Source organism: Schistocerca cancellata, chromosome 5, assembly GCF_023864275.1.
Source record: "Schistocerca cancellata isolate TAMUIC-IGC-003103 chromosome 5, iqSchCanc2.1, whole genome shotgun sequence".
Classification (NCBI taxonomy): domain Eukaryota; kingdom Metazoa; phylum Arthropoda; class Insecta; order Orthoptera; family Acrididae; genus Schistocerca; species Schistocerca cancellata.
Window position 1 is genome coordinate 382,496,657 of NC_064630.1, and position 23,981 is coordinate 382,520,637.

At 39.6% G+C, this 23,981-nt stretch overlaps 1 protein-coding gene across 1 annotated transcript in view; it reads right to left on the reverse strand.

The window, feature by feature from the left end:
* Nucleotides 1–23,981, reverse strand: part of LOC126188554 (uncharacterized) — a 152,779-nt gene that overhangs the window by 16,800 nt on the left and 111,998 nt on the right. The window contains exons 10-11 of the mRNA XM_049930154.1: nucleotides 15,240–16,851; nucleotides 8,651–8,878 (exon numbers count right to left, since the gene is read on the reverse strand). Coding sequence (XP_049786111.1) covers nucleotides 8,651–8,878; nucleotides 15,240–16,851 — 1,840 coding nt within the window. The remainder of the gene's footprint in view (nucleotides 1–8,650; nucleotides 8,879–15,239; nucleotides 16,852–23,981) is intronic.

Below are 23,981 nucleotides of genomic sequence, written 5' to 3' on the forward strand. Positions count from 1 at the left end.
ATAATAGTGTGACCAACTGCCACACAAACAGAGTTCTGTACTAATAAAAAAAATAGGAGACCTTACTTTTGGGGTTACCCTCGTAGCTTGTTAAAGGTGTGAAGAAACATGGAACACTGCTTGTTTGATACTATCAACAAACACACACACACACACACACACACACACACACACACACAGTATGCCTGCTGAACACAAAATGCATGTCTATGACTAAACACTTATACAATTAGTTAAGTGGTGTCCTTTACTTCTAAATTATTTACATTCTGCCAGAACTTACCTTACTGCATTTCCCTGTAGGGCTAAACTTTAGGTCACACTGTTACCACACATGTCATTCATAAAATACTGTCTATACCTAAATACATACTCTGCAAACCAATTAAGTACATGGCAGATAATACTTAGAATTGCCTCACATGATAAAAAGTTTCTTCCTGCCTTAACTGCATAAGGAGCATGGGGAGAATGAATGCTTCTTTGTATGTGTGCACACTGTAACTAGCCTAGTCTCACCCTTGCAATATCTGCAGGAGTAATACACACGGAGCTGAAACAGAATTTTACACTCTTCACGTAATACTGGTTCTTGAAACTTCAAAATAGGTTTCCATGGGATAATTTATGTTATATCTATCTTCAAGCTCCTGCCGATTCAAACTTTTTAACAGTCCCATGACACTCGCGTCGAACAAACCTCGATTACCTTGCTCTATGTTGCTGCACCCAAAAGATATGTCCTGATGGTAGCCAGAGGGTCTAAAACATTTTTCGAGAAATGATCTGTCTTACTGTTCGTTTGAGGCAATTGGTTAACAATGTTTTCAGTATTGTCCTAAGATTGTTCTGTCTTACCACAAGTTGGTATGAGGGGTGTCCATAAAATAAGGTACCTTTTTTCCGCAGTGTAAAACATGTTTATTTCATGAATGCATACATTTTTGGAAAGTTCATACCTTAACTACTTTTTCTACATCATCGTCACTGAGGTTAATATATTTTTGCATAACCAACGACCAAGTATTTAAAAAAAAAAAAAAAAAAAAAAAAAAAAAAAAAAAAAAAAAAAAAAAAAAAAAAAAAAAAACCCACCTGAAATGCATTCAACCCAGGTGTTTCTTATGTCAGGGAAGAGATCGTAGTCGCTTGGGGCTAAGTCCGGGCTGTAAGGTTGGTGTTTGACAATACCCCATCCAAATTTTGCAATGAGCTCATTGGTGGCTTTAGTGGTGTGCAGCCGAGTGTTATCCTGATGCAAATGCACCCCCTTTGACAGCATACCCCCTTCTCTTGTTCTGAATTGCATGGCGCAATACCCCAGCAGCGTTGATTGTTGTTTTAAATATTACTGAGGATAGTTATGAACTACTTTTATCTGTGCTGGACTTAAGTGAATGGGATCAACTATGGCTAACAGTACAAAGAACAATGACTGTATTTGTATTCAGAGCCATAAGAAAGTGCAGGAAATTTTGAAAGTAGTCAAATTAGTGAAAACAATAAAGTGAAATTGGCCACAATATTGGCCAGTTATCCAACCCATAATTATCAATGCCAGTTATCCAACCCATAATTATGTGTGAAGTCATTAATAGAGGCACAGATTCAGGCACTAACAGCTTCCAAGTTTAAATAAGAATATCAATGCAGGAAATATATCCAGGCTGCTGAAACATGTCACTTCACGGACACTCCCAAAGTGCTGTAAAGTTGGCTATATAACTGAAACAAGTGAGGAAAGTGAGGCGTTGCATCTTCTGAACCAATAACAGCACCGAACAAAAGTTGGTTCCGGTGTCAACACTACCACATTGCCAGCTACTGTGTAAACATAGTATGTTACTGTGCGAACACCTGCTTTTGTGTTTTGTTGTGTTACCGCCTCAATTACAGTTTCTGTTTATTAAACAATGTCTCTAAAACTATGTTGTTCACCAAGCGACAATCCGTTGCACTGTGGATTGCCATTAAATAGTCAGGGTTTGGAATTGTTATGAAGGACGCGCGAGTTTTGCGAGCAAGAAAAAGAATTTGTTTCTGTTCATGGGCATGTGCCGACTCCTGCCGATAAAGTTTTAGAGCGTACCTCGGAAACTCTAGAACTCTGTCGAAGAACAGTTATACGGGAAGGGGTGCTACTTCAAGACTTACAAGACACTGAAGTAAACAGCGTGGAAGAAAACTCCCTTGAGGAAAAAACTGTGTGTTTAAGTACTCCTGGAAAGGAAAGAAAGTAGCCTCATCCTGTTACAGATATTGATTCTTTCCAATCTGATGCAATTCATCGGCACATATACGGATACGGAAAGAATACCCCACAACAGCGAAGTTGCTAATTTCTTTAAAAGAAAGTGAACTTTTTTCAGGGACAAAATCACCACTTAAGATGGTATTAAAAAGTATGGGAGTCCGTTTTAAGAAGTTAGATGGACGAAAACTGTTACTTGAGAAAGCTCAAGTCATTTCAGCTCGTACCAGTTTCTTAAACAAAATTGTAGGAAAGGACATACACTCACTCAGTCAAATGGTTAGATAAAACCTGGGTCAACACTGGAGAATCAGTTGAGAAATGCTGGACAGATGACACTCTGGATAACAGTGGTCATCAGCCAACAGGAAGGGGATCCTGATTAATTGTGGCCCATGCAGGATCTTCAAACAGCTTTGTGCCTGAAGAACTTAATTTTTTGTTTGAGAAAAACCATTGACTATCATGAGGATATGAACCACCCAAAATTTCTACAGTGATTTAAAAATCTGTTGTTCCAGTTTAGTGTTCTGACAGTGTTTGTGATGGACAATGCACTGTAACATTCCATGAGTTTAGATAAAACTCCTGCCACTAGCGACCTTAAAGAAACTATGGTGCAGAGGTTAGAGGCGAGAGACATTGCTGTGGACATGAGCATGACAAAGCTGTTGTTATACTCGCTCATTAAACAAAATAAGACTGTAATGCCTAAATACCTTGCAGATTAAATTGCAAGCGAACAGGGTCACTTGGTAATTAGGCTACCACATTAACACTGCCATTTTAATCCAATTGAATTGGTTTGGAGTGAAGTCAAGGTATACATTAGAAGTAACAAAAAGACTTTTACTATAACTGAATTGGAAAGACTGCTATGTGAAAGGCTTTCTACTGTAGACACTATCTCATGCAGGAAGAAAGTAGAACATGTTGCTAAACTCTTAAGAGAAGCAGAGACTACAGACGGCATTATAAATGAAAACTAACAATTAATGATTTCTCTCAATGATGATGATGATGATGATGATGATGATAATGGTTTTGGCGCCGATTTCAATGATAGTGAAAGAGAACTTGTTGGAGCTGCACCATTGACATCGCAAATTGGTGAGTGTAAATGAATACAGAATTAATTCTTTCTCCCTGCAATCGAGTAGGCTATGCATGTTTTGCTTTATTTCTTTCTAAGAGTGTGGGTAGCATATTATTCGGTATGCTTAGGTTTACATTATTATAAGACTTTTACACGCAGCTATTACAGTAACCATTTGGAACGCATTTTCATACATATTGTCATTAACTTTGGGTGTTTTTATTTCCCAGTTTCATATACTATCAAACGCTTAGTATATGTTGTCATCCTCTCCACTGTTAGAAAAATGTAATTTGTTGCACTCACGTATAAATGTTGATTGTAGCTTACATTTACAAAACGTACTTCAGAGTTGCGGGCGTATGCGGTGGCAACTATTGCAACCCCGCAATCGCAGTATAGCCAACTACACGCTAGCTATCAAGTGACATTTTTCACTGGTCTGGGTATAACCTCCTACATGAAGTATGGGATGAATTAAAACATACAAAAATGAACTCTTTACTTAATTTTGCAATAGCATGAAGTGCTCAAGGCAGAATTTCATGGTAAATGCTATAATTTCACGGTTAAATCATCAGTGTTAAAACACAGTTCAAAGAACAAATGGTTGAGCGGGGGGGGGGGAAAAAAAAAAAAAAAAAAAAAAAAAAAAAAAAAAAAAAAAGCAGCTGAAATGTCTGGTTCGATTACTAACGCAAGCAAAGTGGCACACAATAGTGTTGACAATATGGCAAAATTTAATTGCAATATTTGGAGAATGGGATTAATACAGTAATCAATGAATGAAAGAGTGAACTTGTTATCACAGCTGGATTCATCATGTGTCACAGTTTAAAACAGGACTTCAGGAATTAAAGCCAGTTCATGGGATATACCCAATGACATACATCAAAATGTTTTGAAAGATTTTCCCTGAAATATGTTCAGAAAATCAGAAAACAGAAAAACATTTAAAAGATGGAGCTCATGTGTGGGGCAATAAAGCATTGGAAAAATGTAAAACTTAATGAATTTCAAACAGCTTTAGGGAACAAATACTGGTGACAAAAATGTCTGTGGACTATGAAAGCATAATTGTTTTTTTGCACTGTAATGACACAAGCTTGATGCCATAATAGGCCATATGCTGCAATACAATGACTCAGTAATGACCCATGGAGTGCACCATGCGTCACCCTCCACCTTACCATAACCAGGGAGACGACATGTGGTACTTATAACTTCTGTAGCCGCTACACCACAAGACTCATTTTAGAGCAAATAAATACTGGCCGTGTGAGCACTAGTTGAAGCAACAAGTTTCAAGAAGTCAATCGTTACAGTGTTGGCATCTGCCATACAACCACAGGCACTCTGCCTTCTCTGATAGGATCAGCTCCCTGGAAAGGGGATCCAGTCACTGCCTGATGGGTAGAGGGTCGCACTGAAATCCTTCTACCCATTAAGCCACTGGGTCTTGTCAACGGCAGTTACTGCTAGCCAGGTGCCGGTGTCACATTCACTCCCTGGATGTCAGTACATTTCACTTTTGATGTCCTTGTGGGCTCAGCATCTCACACTCAGACGTGACATTGGTATGCCACAGGACTGACTATACAATGTCACACCAAGCCTGGCCACACTAAGCTGCTGGTGCCCTTGGGTTGAGGACTAACTTCCAGCACTGCCTGATGTGGCCCTGAAATGTACTATGAGCTACTATCTGTACAGAAGATTATACAGCCTTCTGGCGGTTCCTGACTCTCCACCACCCTCCACTAAAGCATTCCCACAGATTCTACAGCAAGACAAAATTCAGGGAGTACCTGTTATGAAACATCCTGGGAGATTAAAACTACATTTTGGACTGAGACTCAGGACCTCTGTCTTTCACTGGCAAGTGCTCTATTGAATAAGGTACCCAAGCATGATTCAATCTGTCCTCAGAGTTCGAGTCTCAGTACAGGGTACAGTTTTAATCTACCAGGAAGTTTCATATCAGCACACCTTGACTGAAGAGTGAAAATTTCATTCTGGAGTGTGTCATTTGGATCACATGGAGAATATTTATCAAGAAAGGAGCCAACATGATTGAGGGAATCTTGACAGGAAAAATTGCAAGGCACATTTTTCATCACATGAAGATAAATTTCAGAGAAATTATGGACCACAAATTGTTCTGATAGAAGAGGAGATGATCCCCACAGAAACACAGATTACAGACAGCCCAGGGATGATTGTAATTGGTGTGAAGTGGATTACAGATCCTGGATCAAGAAAGAAAGATGAACACATGCCAGCCTGATCTTCACAGTTAAACTAAATGATGTTTCGGATGGGACTCGGTCCAAAACCAAAACTGCACTTAATGATTCAGCATTTGTAATTAATAATATTCAATGCGATACGTATTATGATGTGATGTGACTTGGTGCAAGTGTGGGAAGTAATTACTGAAGATGTGCTACACCAGTTAATGACTTCTTATTGTATTATTGGTACTGATGGGCTTCTGGACAGCAGTAGTCAGGTTTGTGCATTATTGAATAAAATTCATCTACAGTTAAGTGCGACTGCATAGATACCATTTTTTCTGTGAGCAGTGTGCATGTTATCAGTGCTGCGGTAAATACAAACAAGCCGATTAAAAACCAGATATTACTGAAGTTTTACATTGACGGTAAAAATTATGAACCAAGCTTCCTGGCAGTTAAGTCATTTTCTGTTGGGTGTATTTTAGGGACATAGTGGATAAATGTGAAGTGCATTTTGCTGTGGAAATGTTATATATTGAGGAAAGTAATGAGGAACAGAAGTTGCATTTACAGATGTGCTAATATGGGAGATATGTGCATTGTGTGCATGACTTATGATTTATCAATGTGGATAAGGAGGGAGCTGCAGCTTAGATAATTGTTACTTATTATATTAGGGAGAAAGAATGCACCCAGAATGAAGAAAATGTAGAAACTTTGTTGAATTCTTAAGAACATTCAAAAGGCATTTGATTTATCTGAATATCAGACAGAAGAATTAAATGGAGGTTACCCTATGGTACAGCCTTTGGGTACAATTGTGTATATTAACTTTTATTGTGTCTAAGCAGAATACAGAAGTATTTTTTCTCAATGGAAACCTGAGGTACACATTTGCGAATGTTCAACTTTTCCATCATGTGCAAGTGGTGTCAACTGCTGGTTCAAAATGGTCCAAATGGCTCTGAGCACTATGGGACTTAACTTCTAAGGTCATCAGTCCCCTAGAACTTAGAACTACTTAAACCTAACTAACCTAAGGACATCACACACATCCGTGCCCGAGGCAGGATTCGAACCTGCGACCGTAGCGGTCACGCGGTTCCAGACTGAAGCGCCTAGAACCGCTCGGCCACCCCAGCCGGCCAACTGCTGGTCATCATTATTAATATATCAGCAGGTCAATGGAGCAGTGTGCAGTAGCTCGTGGCCACCAGAATAAACAGATGTGGTTGGTTCACTATATTCCATTGTATAACTGAATATTGTTAGTGTGCTTGTTAATTGTTGAACTTAATTTCAGTGTTTATTGCAATAAATATTATTTTGTAATTAGACCATAAAATGAATCCAATTGTACAACATAAGTTTTGAAAATGGGTATATATTTTTGTATAAATCTTGCATCTAAAATCATTAAAAAAAATCATCTAAGAGCATTACCACACAAAGAAACATTTTCCTTTCTCCAGAAAAAAAATCAGGTCTGAAAGGGTTAAACTGAAAGTAAAAGAAAATGACGTGTTCCACACTAAAAGTTATCCTGCATCATATGCAATGCATGTTGCTGTAGATTTTGAAACTAAATGAGTGCAATGATAGAATATTACTGAAATGTCAAGACAGCAGCACAAGTGGTTAATAAACACGACAGATCTATCAGATTGGTATCAGATGCAAGTACAGTCAAGAAAATTATTCTACCACAAAGGGGGAAAACAGAAAGTTTAAAGGAATTGTTATGTTTTAAAGGTGCCAAAAACTGTACCAGCTTCGATGTCATGAGCAGTTTTTGGCAAGCGGGGCTAGACGATGAAAGAAGGAAATAAACACCCTTTTGTATAATTGAATATTTATCAGTTTAAATTAATGTCATATGGATTGAACACATTTAGGGGACAAATTATTAAAGAAAATCATCACCTACATGGATGATTTATTAATCAGTTTTGAGTCATAGACTCGGATATAATTAATAAAGTCCTGCAAGCTTCCGGAAAACGGCAGTAACTGTCAATTTGGAGAAGAAGTAATCCGTGAAGAATAAATAATCAGATCAAGTTTTTAGGATACACAGTCACAAACAAGGAATCGAGCCAGATTCTGACAAAATGGATGAAGGAAAATAATTTTCCTGACATACAGATTGGTTCATGAAATTTCATGTGAAATACTAGATACCAATAAATTACTGCCACAATATTTTGACACAGTGTCTCCTGGCCATAAAATAAACTCACTCACTCTCCCCCCCCCCCCCCCTCCTTTCTTGGTCTACCCTACTCCTTTTATCCAACATAGTTCTGCAACCAATTATATTACTTTACACAATATCAGCTACATTGTCACCAGTTTTCAATATATCCTCCTACCACTAGTTATATAAGTTAGTGCTATAAATGCTAACCACCTGCATGTCCATCACTTCACCAGTAGAAGTAGCAAATGGTTTCAAAGGTTATTAAATGCTATTACTATTTTTATTATCATCACATTGTAATGACTACATTCCCTCAGTCTCTTAGAAGTATTGAGCAACAATTGAGATAACTTTGAGCATCTGCTCTAAGGCTATGTATGTTTTGTGAAAGGTGTCCAGTCACACACAGTGCGCTGAATCTCCACATTGGTAATTTTAGTAGTTATTTCTGTCCTATGGCAGGCAATTATTAGTCGTCATGAATATTTTTGACATGTCTGACCAACAACTGTTATGTTCAACTTTAAGAAAACTATAGTTATAGGATGTAAATTGTTAAAGAAAGTATATCTACAGCACTACTGGGTAGTTCTAAATTAAGAAAACGCATCTAGACCCAAATCAAACACTCAAACTCAATTGTTGTTCTGAAAAATTCTATCCATTGCACTAATTTGGGCACCATAGTTGAACTGTATTGAATGTGGACATGTCATACATGTGATTACTTTGTTGCCATATTGTCTTCCTTAGACATATAGTTTCTATCAAAAATATGTAAGTGTGAATTTTGCTTCACCCTGAAAATGCTGATCATCTTTATGCAGAAGATTTCAATAAAAATATTACACTATTTGTATACTTACCACTACACGTAACAGGTGGTGAGACTCTCCTGGAGGGAAACATACTTTCTTGATTCTTTTTCACAGGTAATTTCATACTGTCATTTCTTTTTATTTTCCTTTTTGTGATATTGGGTGTATAAATGTTTTCCTTATTTAAAGTGCTGTTTTGCACTGATGGTGCTTTAAGTGAATTTTTCATTTTTCCCGTATTGTTCAAATGCTTGACATCAGAGTGACCAACAATGTCTGTAAACAAAGAAAATGTAGTGAAAGTATTTTTCAGAAATTTCAAACTATCTGTTAGTATTTTCTAAGTGTTTTATTTCAGATTATTACTACAACAAATTCATGTCGTAACAGTTTTAAATGTGTATAAATAAAATAAAAATAACTATTTCCACAAATAAATATCTAATGTGTCAGAGCTACGCAGTAAACAGCACACAGCTGTATGTTATGGTTATGATGACAACGATATTACAGTAAACTCTCGATTTTATTATTATTTATTATTGTTTTTGCTGCTAAAATTGTTCTTTTATGTGGGAGTGGTCACCATTGAACGTAATTTAAGGTTACAACACGATTGTGGTAAACAATGTGCTGCTCAAACACCTCAAGTGCTAGACTGTATTGTAACAGTGGATACTGTATTCATTTGGTTTCTGTTACTGTACAATGTCTGTAAAGCGAAAATGTGTTGTGCTGATGATACAGCAGAAACTGGAAATAATATAAAAACTCAAAGATGACAGAACTGATGAAAGGGAAAAGTAGTGAAGAGTCAAAGTGAATAAATAATCAAAATAAACACTCAGACTAAGTCAACAAAGTTCGCAAAATGAATAGCAGTGCCTCTGAGAAACTAAGGGCAATGATGGAAGTGGTACAGGAGATACAACCATCTGCTACTTTTAGTGTCATTTTCTAATCTAATTCTATGGGTATCATGAGATTGAATTCAATTACACTTCATAACCATTTTTTTACTTTTGATGGTGTTCATCTTATCTCTTTTCAAGACACAATCCATTCTACTCAACTGTTAATCCTTTACTGTCTCTTTATAAAATTACGTTATTGGCAAACCTGTATTTCTATTACCTCTCCAACAAATTTTAATTCTGTTTCCAAATTTACCCTTGATTTCCTTTATAGTTTCCTCAAGGTACAGATTGAGTACAGGCTACAACACTGCCTCACAACAGTCTCAATTTCTGCTTTCAGTTCTTAAGTGCAGTCTGGCATAGACCACTCTACGTTATTAGCAGCTTTCTCTGAATCTACAAATACTATGAATTTACATTTGCCTTCCTTCAACATATCTTCTGGGATAAGTCATAGGTCAGTATTGACCCGTGTTCTTGCATTTCTCCAAAGACTAGACCAATATTCCCCGAGATCAGTACCTACCAGGTTTTCCATTCTCCTGTAAAAAATTCATGTCAACATTTTACAACCCCATCTTCTTAAACTATGGTTCAGTATTATTCACACCCATCATTAACTGCCTTCTTTGGAAGGGAATTATTACATTCTTCTTTAAGTCCAAGAGTGTTTCACCTATTTGATATAAATTGCACACCATGTGGAATAATTTTGTAATGGCTGGCTCTCCTAAGGGTTCCATAATTCAGAGGGACTGATGTCTATACTATGGGAGCCTAGTTTACACTTAGGTCTCCCAGTGCTCTGCCGAATTCTTCTTGCGATACCTTATCTCCCTCTTTTCGTTATGTACTTCATCCCCTCTTTCTATAACATTACCTTCAACTTTGTTTCCCTAATATAGACACTCTACATGTTCCTTCAACCTTTTCCTTCTTTGTTTAGTAACAGCTTTCCATCTGAGCTCTAAACATTCATACAATTTTTTTCCTCTCTCCAAACATCTCTAATTTTCTTTCCCTAGTTATGCAAGTATCTAATCCTGTGTATTTGTCCTATAGCCTTTCCTAGCTATCATTTTCTACTTTCTGCCAATTTCATTTTTTAGAGATCTGTATTCCTTTCATTTGCTTTATTTTTATATTTTCTCCTGTCATCAATTAAATTCAATATCACCTTTGTTATGTAGGGATTTCTACTATGAATTTTATGTTTACCTAAGTGATTCTCTTCTGTCTTCCCTACTTCATCTCTCAAAGCTACCATTTGTATTCTATTGTAAAACATTTCCAGGGGCAGATGTGGACTGACCACAATCTATTGGTTATGAACTGTGGACTAAAACTGAAGAAACTGCAAAAAGGTAAGAATTTAAGGAGATGGGACCTGGATGAACTGAAAGAACCAGAGGCTGTTGAGAGTTTCAGATAGAGCATTAGGGAACAATAGACAAAAACAAGGGTAAGAGACAGAAGAAGATACAGTAGAAGATAGTAGAAAGATACAGTAGAAGAAGAATGGGTAGCTTAGAGATGAAATAGGGAAGGCAGCAGAGGATCAAGTAGGTGAAAAGACGAGGCCTAGTAGAAATCCATCGGTAACAGAAGATATATTGAACTTAACTGATGAAAGGAGAAAATATAAAAATGCAGTAAACACAGCAGGCGAAAAGGAATACAAACGTCTCAAACATGTGTCAACAGGAAGTGCAAAATGGCTAAGAATGGGCGGCTCGAGGACAAACTTAAGGATGTAGATGCATGTATCACTAGGGGACAAGATAGATACTGCCTACAGGAAAATTAGAGATTTTTGGAGAAAAGAGAACCACCTGTATGAATATCAAGAGCTCAGATGGAAAACCAGTCCTAAACAAAGCAGGGAAAGCAGAAAGCTGGAAGGAGTATATAGAGGATCTACACAAGCATGATGTACTTGAGGGCAATATTATGGAAGTAGAAGAGGACATAGATGAAGATGAAATGGAAGATATGATACTGCTTGAAGAATTTGATAGAGCACTGCAAGATCTACGTCGAAACAAGGCCCCGGGAGTAGACAACATTCCATTAGAACTACTGATAACCTTGGGAGAGCAAGCCATCACAAAACTCTTCCATCTTGTTAGCAAGATGTACGAGACAGATGAAATACCCTCGGACTATAATAATTCCAATCCCAAACAAAGCAGGTGTTAACAGATGTGAAAATTACTGAACTACCAGTTTAGAAAGTCACAGTTGCAAAATACTAACACAAATTCTTTACAGACGAATGTGAAAACTGGTAGAAGCCGACCTCGGGGAAGATCGGTTTGGATTCCATAGACATGTCTTAAGACGCGAAGCAATACTGACCCCATGACTTACCTTAGAAGACTGGTTAAGGAAAGGCAAACCTGTCTTTCTAGGATTTGTAGACTTAGAGAAAGCTTCTGACAATGTTGACTGGAATACTCTCTTTCAAATTCTGAAGGTGGTATGGATAAAATACAGGGAGTGAAACACTTTTTACAATTTGTACAGAGACCAGATGGCAGTTTTAACAGTTGAGGGGCATGAAAGGGAAGCAGTGGTTGAGAAGGGAGTGAGACAGCCTATCCCCAATGTTATTCAATCTGTATACTGAGCAAGCAGTGAAGGAAACTGAAGAAAAATTTGGAGTAGGAATTAAAATCCGTGGAGAAGAAATAAAACCTTTGAGGTTTGCCGATGACATTGCAATTCTGTCAGAGACAGTGAAGGACCTGGAAGAGCAGACTATAAGATGAACATCGACAAAAGCAAAACGAGGATAATGGAATGTAGTCGAATTAAATATGGTGATGCTGAGGGAATTACATTTGGAAATGAGACAATTAAAGTAGCAGATGAGTTTTGCTATTTTGGGAGCAAAATAACTGATGATGGTCGAAGTGGAGAGGATATAAAATGTAGACTGGAAATGTCTAGGAAAGCATTTCTAAAAGGAAAGCATTTCTAAAATGAGAAATTTGTTAACATCAAGTATAGATTTAAGTGCCAGGAAGTCTTTTCTCAAAGTATTTGTATGGATTGTAGCCATGAATGGACGTGAAACATGGATGAGAAAAAGTTTAGACAAGAAGAGATTAGAAGCTTTCAAAATGTGGTGCTACAGAAGAATGCTGAAGATTAGATGGGTAGATCACGTAACTAATGAGAAGGCACTGAATAAAATTGGGAGAAGAGGAATTTGTGGCACAACTTGTCTAGAAGAAGGGATCGGTTGGTAGGACACATTCTGAGACATCGAGGGAGCACCACTTTAGTATTGGAGGGCAGCATGGAGGATAAAAATCGTAGAGGGAGACCAAGAGATTAATCACTAAGCAGATTCAGAAGGACGTAGGCTGCAGTAGTTATTTGGAGAGGAAGAGGCTTGCACAGGATAGAGTAGCATCGAGAGCTGCATCAAACCAGTCTTTGGACTGAAGTCAATGCCGACGACAACGGCAACATGAAACCTTCCTGTCTCCTGCATGTATACAACCATCTTGCACAATCCTTAAACCAAGTGTTAGCAATAATTAACTTGCGCTCTGTGCAGAATTCTACCAGCTGGCTTCCTCTTTCATTCTTTTCTCTCACTCAGTCCATGTTCTGTGACTGCTTTTCCTCCTCTTCTTTTTTCTACTATCAAGTTACAGTCCCAATCACAATTAAATTTTCTTCTGCTTTATCTATATAATTTCTTTCATCTCATCATGCATTCTTTCAGCCTCTTCATACGCAGAGCTAGGTGGTGACTGTGGGTGTAGGTTTTGTCAGTAACTTGGCTACACTAACGCATTTGCTGTGGTGTTCATAGTAGCTTACCCACATTCTTACCTTCTTATTCATTATCAACCTAGTGCTGCATCACATCTATTTGACTGTGTGTTAATAACCATGTACTGTCCTGACCAGATTTATTTTTCTTTCTGTTGCTACACTTCACTACACTAATTCCCACTACATCTAATTCAACTTGCCCATTTCTCTTTTTAAATTCTCTAACTACCAAATTGAAGGATCTAAAATTTCAAACCCAACCCAAATAATGCCAATTTTGTTTTTAATTATGACTACATCCCACTTAGTGGTTCCCACTTTGTGATCCATATAAGGAACTCTTTTTTTCTTTGGAACATTTTTCCCCAAGAGGATGCCATCATAACTTAATATTGAACATACAGAAGGAGCTGAATTTCCTCATGAAAAATAATGGCAGTAGTTTTCAGCCATTCACAATACTAGCACCATAAGGTTATGCTACAAGGCCAGAGCAGTCAATCATCCAAACTATTGACCCTGCAACTGACAGAAAGGCTGCTGCCCCTCTTCAGGCACTATATATAGGTATCTTCACAGATACCGCTCCATTGTGGTTGCACTATCCATATCGCTGAGGCGTGCAGGCCTCCCAACTCAACAAGGCCCATGGTTCATTGGGGGCAATTTAGTGCAAAACTGAACTTGAACCAGGTCATTTGCAAACTAGTAGAAAACTTACAATCTCCAATAAAAAGCAAAGAAAAATGATTATATGGGCTTTTGGGAACATGTAGGGATACATATCAGCCACCATCACTGTCACTGTTATTACTACAATAATCGCCAATCTCGTTACTATTTTGACATTTCCTTGCCAAAAACAAAAATGATACACTATCGCTGACTGTTGCCATCAACAAGCATGTTTGTATCTGTCAGTTTCACAACAGCTTAATTAATCTTTTGTAATATCTAATGACACAAACTGTCTGCAATAAGTAAATTCTCACATTCAATCATCTCAAATTACTCACTTGCTTGTCCTACTTTCTGTTTGAATCAGCACAGATATATGGATCTGCAACCTGTCCTCCTTTCCTCACAACCATCTATGCTTTTAGGTCATTATTAGTAATGACTATGACAGTAACAATAACAAACATTAATACTATGGTGTAACAAACCACACCGACACAATGATTTGTAACCCTACTCCTACCTAGCCAACAAATGATGCTCGAGGTCACCGAAGCCATGTAATGGGCTAGTAGTTAAGAATGGAAAGCTAGCTGTGAATTCTTGTTATCTGTGTTGTATAGAAAGCTTGAACAGATGGACACCACGTCTTCAAGTTAGGACAGCAACTGCAGTATTACCAGAAGTTTCAGTACATGCATGTGGTTTGTATAACCTTTGTGAGTTGGCATCCTTGTTTGGAGTAGTGCAGTGCAACATGGAGAAAATGCATGCACTGCGACAGTACTGAGTGATAACATGGCAGGACAGAAGAGGTAGAGAGAAATGTCAAAATGTCATTAACTGGAAGAACTATCTGAAACTGTAAGTATGGGCAATGTTTTAATACAATAACTGATTGTGCAATGAGGCGCAATACAAGCATTTATTAAAAGAATAACATTGTACATCTTAAAAAAAATTTAAAAGAATGGTGAAGTTCACCACATTCCAGCATAGGCACAACTGCAGCAGTACCAATGCCCAGCAAAGCTGCTCTGGCACAGTTTGAGAAGAAAGTTTAAATTACACGGGTAGCTATTAAAAAGTTCACGAAAACATCAAATCTGAATCTAAACACCAACATACTTAAATGGGAAAGCTGCAATACCAAAACTTCCCATTGAGTTATGGCAATCCCCCTCCCCATTTCTATTAGATAGAGGTACTTCAGTTACTAACCTTTTATTATTTAACAGAAAATAACTTACCTTTTTGTAATGTATCTGTGGTGTTTCGATTAGAGAGAATATTTCTTTTCCCTGGAGTTGCAGGTGACAGAACCTTCTTGTGTTGTAAGAAAGTTTTGTTAATAACATCTTTACACTTTCCTGTAGTTCTTTTTATTACAAAAGATGAATCCGGAGATAATTTCTGTACAGATGGTTTTCTCGAAGCGTCAACATCTCTGAGCAGGCGGAAGGTAGAGTCTAAAGTTGAAATATGACTTGTAGGTTGCACTTTCCTAACACATTTAACACCAACTGGTCTCAAGAAACAAAATTCTTTTTCTTCTTTCTTAGACGACAAAGGACCAGCACAGGTGGCTGGATAACTAGATGCAACCTGACTTCGTGTCTCACATGAGAATGTATTGTTAAGATCCGATTCAGGGACACGTTGCAATATGTGGCCCTCAGGTTGTTGTCCTTCAGAGTCATGTGGTGAAGTGAATGCAGCATCACCAGTTACTGAATCACCACAGTCAATCTTAGTTTCTATTTTGTGTGAAAATGTTGCATTAAGATCTGGCTCTGAGGCAACCTGTAAGATGTGGCTCTCGGCATGCGCTTCCTCAGAATCACATTTAAAAACTGGTGTCAACAAATTCATCTTCCTTTCTTGTGTCTGATGTGCTTCATCCCGAGTTTCACAGAGTGCTGAATTAGTTATTTTAGTAGTTCTCATCTCACATGAGAATGTATTGTTAAGATCTGATTCAGAGAGACATTGCAATATGCGGCTCTCAGGTTGTTGTCCTTCGGAGTCCTGTGGTGAAGCGAACGCAGCATCACCAGTTACTGAATCACCACAGTCAATCTTAGTTTCTGTTTTGCGTGAAAATGTTGCATTAAGATCTGGCTCTGAGGCAACCTGTAAGATGTGGCTCTTGGCATTCATTTCCTCAGGATCACATTTAAAAACTGGTGTCAACAAATTCATCTCCCTTTCTTGTGTCTGATGCTCTTCATCCTGAGTTTTACAGAGTGCTGGATTAGTTACGTTAGTAGTCCTTGTCTTGCATGAGAATGTATTATTAAGATCTTTTTCTGAGATAACCTTGGGACTATGGCACTCTGATTCAGTTTCTAGTAAAGCAGAGCATATCTTTTCAGCTTCACATTTCAAAACTGCCTCTTCTGCTTCGTAAGAATGTGTTCCAGTTTCCTCTGTGTCATCAGAGCATAGAATTCTCCTTGTGTCTTTGGAAAATTTTGTTCTTACTGTAATTCCCATCTCATCTGTGTAGTACAGAGAGCATTCTGGTGAGCCATTTTTAAGTGAAATAATTTCGTCATTAAAAGGAGAAGTTGTGGTACAGCCTTCTTCCATTGGCCTTTCTGAACTTACTTCATTACAATTTAATGAAAAATTAAACCTTCCTGACTGTTGTTCTGAGTCTTCAGAAATTAAACCAGATGAATCCTTCCTGTTCACATCCCGGAGTAAACTTCTTTCACTGACTACAGGTGGGTTAACACAAGCAACTCCTTCTTGCAAAGCTGCAGAAAGCCTCATAATTTCCTTTAAATCCATTAGGTGATCATTTTGTGAATCTTCCCATGTTATACCCTTAATTCCTACCATCATGCGGACAGCTTGCTGCAACACACAAATCATTTTATTAATTCAGAGATAAAACATAAGTTGAGTCACAGAAAGGCACAACAAAAGGACTGCTAAAAAAGTAAGGTTTTGGCTGCCTCCTGAATTATACAAAACACACACACACACACACACTCTGGCTTTGGCAGGTGTGCTGTGTGCGCACGCACACACACACACACACACACACACACACACACACACACACACACACACACACACTCTGGCTTTGGCAGGTGTGCTGTGTGCGATTTCCATTTGTGTGAATGCATGTGTGTATATGTGGTCCAATTCAGAAGAAGGCTGAAGCCTTACTTGTTTAGCAGTCCTTTAGTTGTGCCTGTCTGCAATTCAACCTTTCCACTACATGGAGGGTAGCAATCTTTTTTTATACACCACAGCTAAACTTAACTTAGCAGAGGAAAACAGGATGCCTGTATTACATTGGAGTTTAAAGTATACTGTAACTGATGGCATTAAAGAAGTAGTGCAAATGAAATTCTCACCAACTAGTCAAATATGCTAGCTTCAAATTAAAACCCATAAGACTAAGTTAGATACTGTAATGCTTAGTTAAAAGTAAATTTAAATCAAACAATTATTAACTTTTATTTCATTTTCCAAATTAAATACTTTTAGTACACAGAACTGACTAATTTTATTTTTTGTGTTTCTTGTAATTTTACCACAGTAAAGGTTTTTTTTAGATGCAATGCGCCATTCTTTTCTAGAAAAAAATTAAATGGGAGAAAGAGTATTTGGACAGTTCTGTAAACAGACGAAATGAAGTTAAAACACAGACTGAGGAAACAGCTTCCAAAACATTTTGGGCTGTTCTATCAGAAAATAAGCGGCATGAAAATTCTGATAATTTAAGTGTGCCCATCTTTCCCCTTTATGAGTCTACCACACACTGAATTTTGCCTTTGTAACACTTAAATAAGCACTCTTCAGTCTTGTACTGTAAATTTTAAATTTCAGTCTTTGATTTCTGTAGACACAAAAATTTAAAACAAGGAAACTGAAGTAAAGAGTCAAAGCGAATAAATAATCAAAAGACCCCCAGACTAAGTCAACAAATGTGCAGTATTGGAGCTCGGATCTGTTCTAAGTGGTCAATATACACTCATAAGCTTAGTGAGGAAATAAACCTGCATCACAAACATGATCAACATAAAATTCAAATAATATATTTTCTTTTATGCCAGCTCTATTTTATATACTGACTCCGTTTTTACTTAATGTCTCTAAAGTCTATTGCCTTTTTCTTTCCTTCCTTGATTGAATTTTAAAATGTTTCCATTTTTATCTGCCCCCAGAAACGAAAATGCAGAACTCCAAAATTAAGAGAGAGTGACACATTTCTCCAATTCAGTTTATGATATGGATTTTACATCTGTAGTAGGAGCAACTTTCTTTTTGTACTCTAAGGGTATTTTCTCCTTTTTTTAAAAAAAGAGAAAAACACATAATGACTGCCAAGACATTACAGATGTTATACTTGAGATCTTAAATATGCTGCCATAGTATGGAACAGGAACACCAGCTCTCAAGCAGTAAAAAAGAGTAACATGCCTGACACGTACAAATAAAAATAATCTGATGTTGAACCAACAACATTTATCACTTCGACAACACACACACACACACACACACACACACACACACACACCTCCCACCCATGGTAATGTGATTTAACATACTGCAAGTAATGTTTTTATTCAATGGATGACAGTTCAATTTTAATGATTATGTTACGCCATGAGCATAACAGTACCATGCCCAATGTTATTGAGTATGTGTTTTCAAAAGCGTAATAGTTCTCACTGCATTTAATATGATATTGAAGCAAAATGCGTAATTTCTTTCATGCATTTAGGGATAAGCAGAAAGGTTATATTTCCTAAGAGACGCCTATACAAGCAATTTTAACTACGCTTGTCTGTGCTTATTTATGTTTATTTTGCAAGAAAATGTTTTTGCTTACTTATTTTATCATTAGGGTTCCGTGCCTCAATCTGTAAAATCTGAACTCTTAGAGGATTGCTTTGTTGTCTGCCTGTCTGTCTAACCCTTTTTCTCAAGAACAGGTAGGCATATTGAATTCAAATTTATGTCACATATTAAGGCCCATGGTCCCTTGAAGGTGTAAAAATTTTAAGCTTCAAAGTCACTTAAGGATATGGACATTTATGTTATATTTTGATACTTGCAAACTCATTTATTGAAACCACTACATTCACTATACGTAGAAAGCATAATACACTAACACTACTAAGCACACATATAAAACTTAAGTTGTAGTTAAATTTTAGTTAATAAATAAAAAGATATTTTATTAAAGTTTCTCTCTCTGCACATATATACACTAAACTGCCCTGCTTGTTTCTTTTTGCATGTACAGGCTAACCTGAAGAACTACAGTAGAGACAAAATCGAACAATGGAAAGCTGGGGATAGACTAAAGACATTGTTATGGAAAGGACAGACTGCTATTTGCCATACAGTGAATATGTTGAATCTTAGACAGGCAAAACAAAAACACTCCTAAGCAAGCAAAATTTTGTCCAAAAGACCTTATTTTGGAGGAAGGAAAGAAAGACACACACGCACACATGGTAAAGGAGAGAAGTAAAACGACTGTAGATGTGTTGGTAGAATGAAGGCTGTGTCATGCTAGAGCGGGAACAGGAAAGTAGTTGAAGGACAGTGACTAAGATTGAGGCCCCAGGGGGCGGGGGGGTTACAGGAATGTAGGATACATTGCAGGGAGATTTCCAACCAGCGCAATTCAGAAAGACGTGTCGGTAGGAAGAATCATCCAGACGCCACAGGATGTGAAGCAGTCAATGAAATGAAAAATGTTTTGTTGGGTCATGTGCTCAGCAACTGGATGGTCCAGCTGTTTCTTGGCTACAGTTTGTCATTGGCCATTCATGTCGACACACAGCTTGTTAGTTGTCATGCCCACATAGAATACAGCACGCACACTGGTTGCAGCTTAGCTTTTAGATCACAGCTGCCTTTGATGGCATACGTGATGCTTGTGACTGGATTGAAGTATGAAGTGGTAATGGGTGTATGGGGCAGGTCTTGCATCTAGGTCTATTGAAGGGAAACAAGCGATGATGCAAGTGGATCGTAGTAGGGACAGAGTAGGGATGGAAGATGATAATGTATAGGTTTGGTGGGCAGTGGAATACTACTGTGGAAGGGGTTAGAAGGATGGTGGGTAGGACATTCCTCATTTCACGGCATGGCAAGAGGTAGTCAAAATCCTGGCGAAGGATGTGATTCATTTGCTCCAGTTGTGGGTGGTACTGAGTCACAAAGGAAATTCTCCTTTGTGGCTGGATGTTCAGTCTTTCAGAGGTGTTAGTGATTGTAGAAATAAGGCAAGAGAGATCTGTTTCTGTATATGGTTGGGAGGGTAATTTCAATCTGTGAAGGCCTCCGAGACCCTTCGTATGTTTCAAGAGGGACTGCTCTTCACTAAAGATGTGACGGCTGCAGGTGGCTAGTCTGTATGATGTGGAATGTGCGGCAGCTGTCGAAGTGGATGTATTGCTGGTGATTGGTAGTTCTGATGTGGACAGAGGTACTGATGTAGACATTTTTGAAGTGGAGGTCAACATCAAAGAAGGCGGCTTGTTGGGTTGAGGACGACCAGGTGAAGCGAATGGGGGAGAATGTGTTGAGGTCTTTGAGAAATGTGGATATTGTGTCCTCACTCTCAATCCAGATCACAAAGATATCATCCATGAATCTGAACCAGGTGAAGTATTTGGGATTCTAGGTGATTAGGAAGAATTCATCTAGATGCTCATGGGATTGCTACTGTTCAGTTTTACCTTTCCCAACCCCCGAGAGATTCCAAAACTACAACCTCCTCCTGATCACCATGACCAACTATATCCTCACCCATAATTACTTCACCTTTGAAGGAATCACCTACAAACCAATCCATGGCATGGCAATGGGCACCCACATGGCACATAGAGGAAGTTCAAAGTAAGACAGCACGTTTTGTATTATTACAAAATAGGATAGAAAGTGTCACTGAAATGATACAGGATTTGGGGTGGACATAGAACAAAGGCTTTTTCTCTGCGGCAGAAATGTCTCACGAAACTTCAAACACCAATTTTCTCCTCTGAATGGGAAAATACACTCCTGGAAATGGAAAAAAGAACACATTGACACCGGTGTGTCAGACCCACCATACTTGCTCCGGACACTGCGAGAGGGCTGTACAAGCAATGATCACACGCACGGCACAGCGGACACACCAGGAACCGCGGTGTTGGCCGTCGAATGGCGCTAGCTACGCAGCATTTGCGCACCGCCGCCGTCAGTGTCAGCCAGTTTGCCATGGCATACGGAGCTCCATCGCAGTCTTTAACACTGGTAGCATGCCGCGACAGCGTGGACGTGAACCGTATGTGCAGTTGACGGACTTTGAGCGAGGGCGTATAGTGGGCATGCGGGAGGCCGGGTGGACATACCGCCGAATTGCTCAACACGTGGGGCGTGAGGTCTCCACAGTACATCGATGTTGTCGCCAGTGGTCGGCGGAAGGTGCACGTGCCCGTCGACCTGGGACCGGACCGCAGCGACGCACGGATGCACGCCAAGACCGTAGGATCCTACGCAGTGCCGTAGGGGACCGCACCGCCACTTCCCAGCAAATTAGGGACACTGTTGCTCCTGGGGTATCGGCGAGGACCATTCGCAACCGTTTCCATGAAGCTGGGCTACGGTCCCGCACACCGTTAGGCCGTCTTCCGCTCACGCCCCAACATCGTGCAGCCCACCTCCAGTGGTGTCGCGACAGGCGTGAATGGAGGGACGAATGGAGACGTGTCGTCTTCAGCGATGAGAGTCGCTTCTGCCTTGGTGCCAATGATGGTCGTATGCGTGTTTGGCGCAGTGCAGGTGAGCGCCACAATCAGGACTGCATACGACCGAGGCACACAGGGCCAACACCCGGCATCATCGTGTGGGGAGCGATCTCCTACACTGGCCGTACACCACTGGTGATCATCGAGGGGAAACTGAATAGTGCACGGTACATCCAAACCGTCATCGAACCCATCGTTCTACCATTCCTAGACCGGCAAGGGAACTTGCTGTTCCAACAGGACAATGCACGTCCGCATGTATCCCGTGCCACCCAACGTGCTCTAGAAGGTGTAAGTCAACTACCCTGGCCAGCAAGATCTCCGGATCTGTCCCCCATTGAGCATGTTTGGGACTGGATGAAGCGTCGTCTCACGCGGTCTGCACGTCCAGCACGAACGCTGGTCCAACTGAGGCGCCAGGTGGAAATGGCATGGCAAGCCGTTCCACAGGACTACATCCAGCATCTCTACGATCGTCTCCATGGGAGAATAGCAGCCTGCATTGCTGCGAAAGGTGGATATACACTGTACTAGTGCCGACATTGTGCATGCTCTGTTGCCTGTGTCTATGTGCCTGTGGTTCTGTCAGTGTGATCATGTGATGTATCTGACACCAGGAATGTGTCAATAAAGTTTCCCCTTCCTGGGACAATCAATTCACGGTGTTCTTATTTCGATTTCCAGGAGTGTATTTTGTTGATGTCAACCTACATAAGGAAAAATGATCATCATCATAAAATAAGGGAAATTAGAGATCACATGGAAAGATACAGGTGTTAATTTTTTCTGCATGTTGTACAAGATTGGAATAATAGAGAATTATTGTGAAGGTGATTCGATGAACCCTCCACCAGGCACTTAAATGTTATTTGCAGAGTATCCATGTAGATGCAGATGGCCCAATCTTATGTCAACCTATTCACAGGCCATCTAGAGGAATCCTTCCTAAATACCCAAGTTCCCAAACACCTCACCTGGTTCAGATTCACTGATGGCATCTTCATATCCTGGATCGAGGGTGAGGACCACCTACCCACATTCCTCCAGGACAACACATTCTCCCCCATTCACTTCATCTGGTCCTCCTGAACCCGACAAGCCACCTTCTTCATTGATGACCTCTAACTCAAAGATGGCTAGATCAGTATCCCCATCCATATCAAACCTACCAATTACCAGCAACACCTCCACTTCAACAGCTGCCACTCATTCAACACCATACAGCCTAGCCACTCGTGGCCATCGCATCTGTAGTGACAAGCAGTCCCTCTCGAAATATATGAAGGGTCTCACTGAGGCCTTCACAGATTGAAATCACTGACCCAACTTTGTACAGAAACAGACCTCTCATGCCTTATTTCTACAGTCACTAACACCTCTGAAAGACTGAACATCCAGCCACAAAGGAGAATTTCCTTTGGGACTCAGTACCACTCACAACTGGAGCAAATGAATCACATCCGCCACCAGGGTTTTGACTACCTCTCATCATGCCCTAAAATGAAGAGTCTCCTTCCCACCCTTCCCCCAGTGGTATTCCATCACCCACCAAATCTACACAATATCATCATCCATCCCTACTCTACCCCTGCTCCGAACTCCTTGCCTCATCATAGCCCGTAACCCTTCAATAGACCTACATGCAAGACCTGTCCCATACACCCACCACCACCACCACCACCACCACCACCACCACCACCACCACCACCACATACTCCAGTCCTGTCACAAGCATCACCTATGCCAGTAAAGGCAGGGCTACCTCTGAAAGCAGTTGTGGTCTACAAGCTAAGCTGCAACCAGTGGGCTGTATTTTATGAGGGCACGACAACCAACAAGCTATGTGTCAGCGTGAATAGACTGTAGCCAAGAAACAGATGGACCACCCAGATGCTGAGCACATGACCCAACACAACATTCTTCACTCCAATGACTGCTTCACAGCCTGTGGCATCTGGATCCTTCCCACTACAGACATCAGTCTTTCTTAATTGTGCAGGTGGGAACTCTCCCTGCAATACATCCTACATTTTTGTAACCCCCCCCCCCACGGCCTCAATCTTCATTAGTCACTGTTCTTCACCCAGTAACACCCCTTCTCTTTCTCACTCCAGCACGACACAGCCATCATTAAACCGAAGCACCCACAGTCTTTACTCCTCTCCTTTTCTGCGAGATTTTGATATGGTCTTTGAATTACTGGGACCAATATCTTGCCAGTATTGA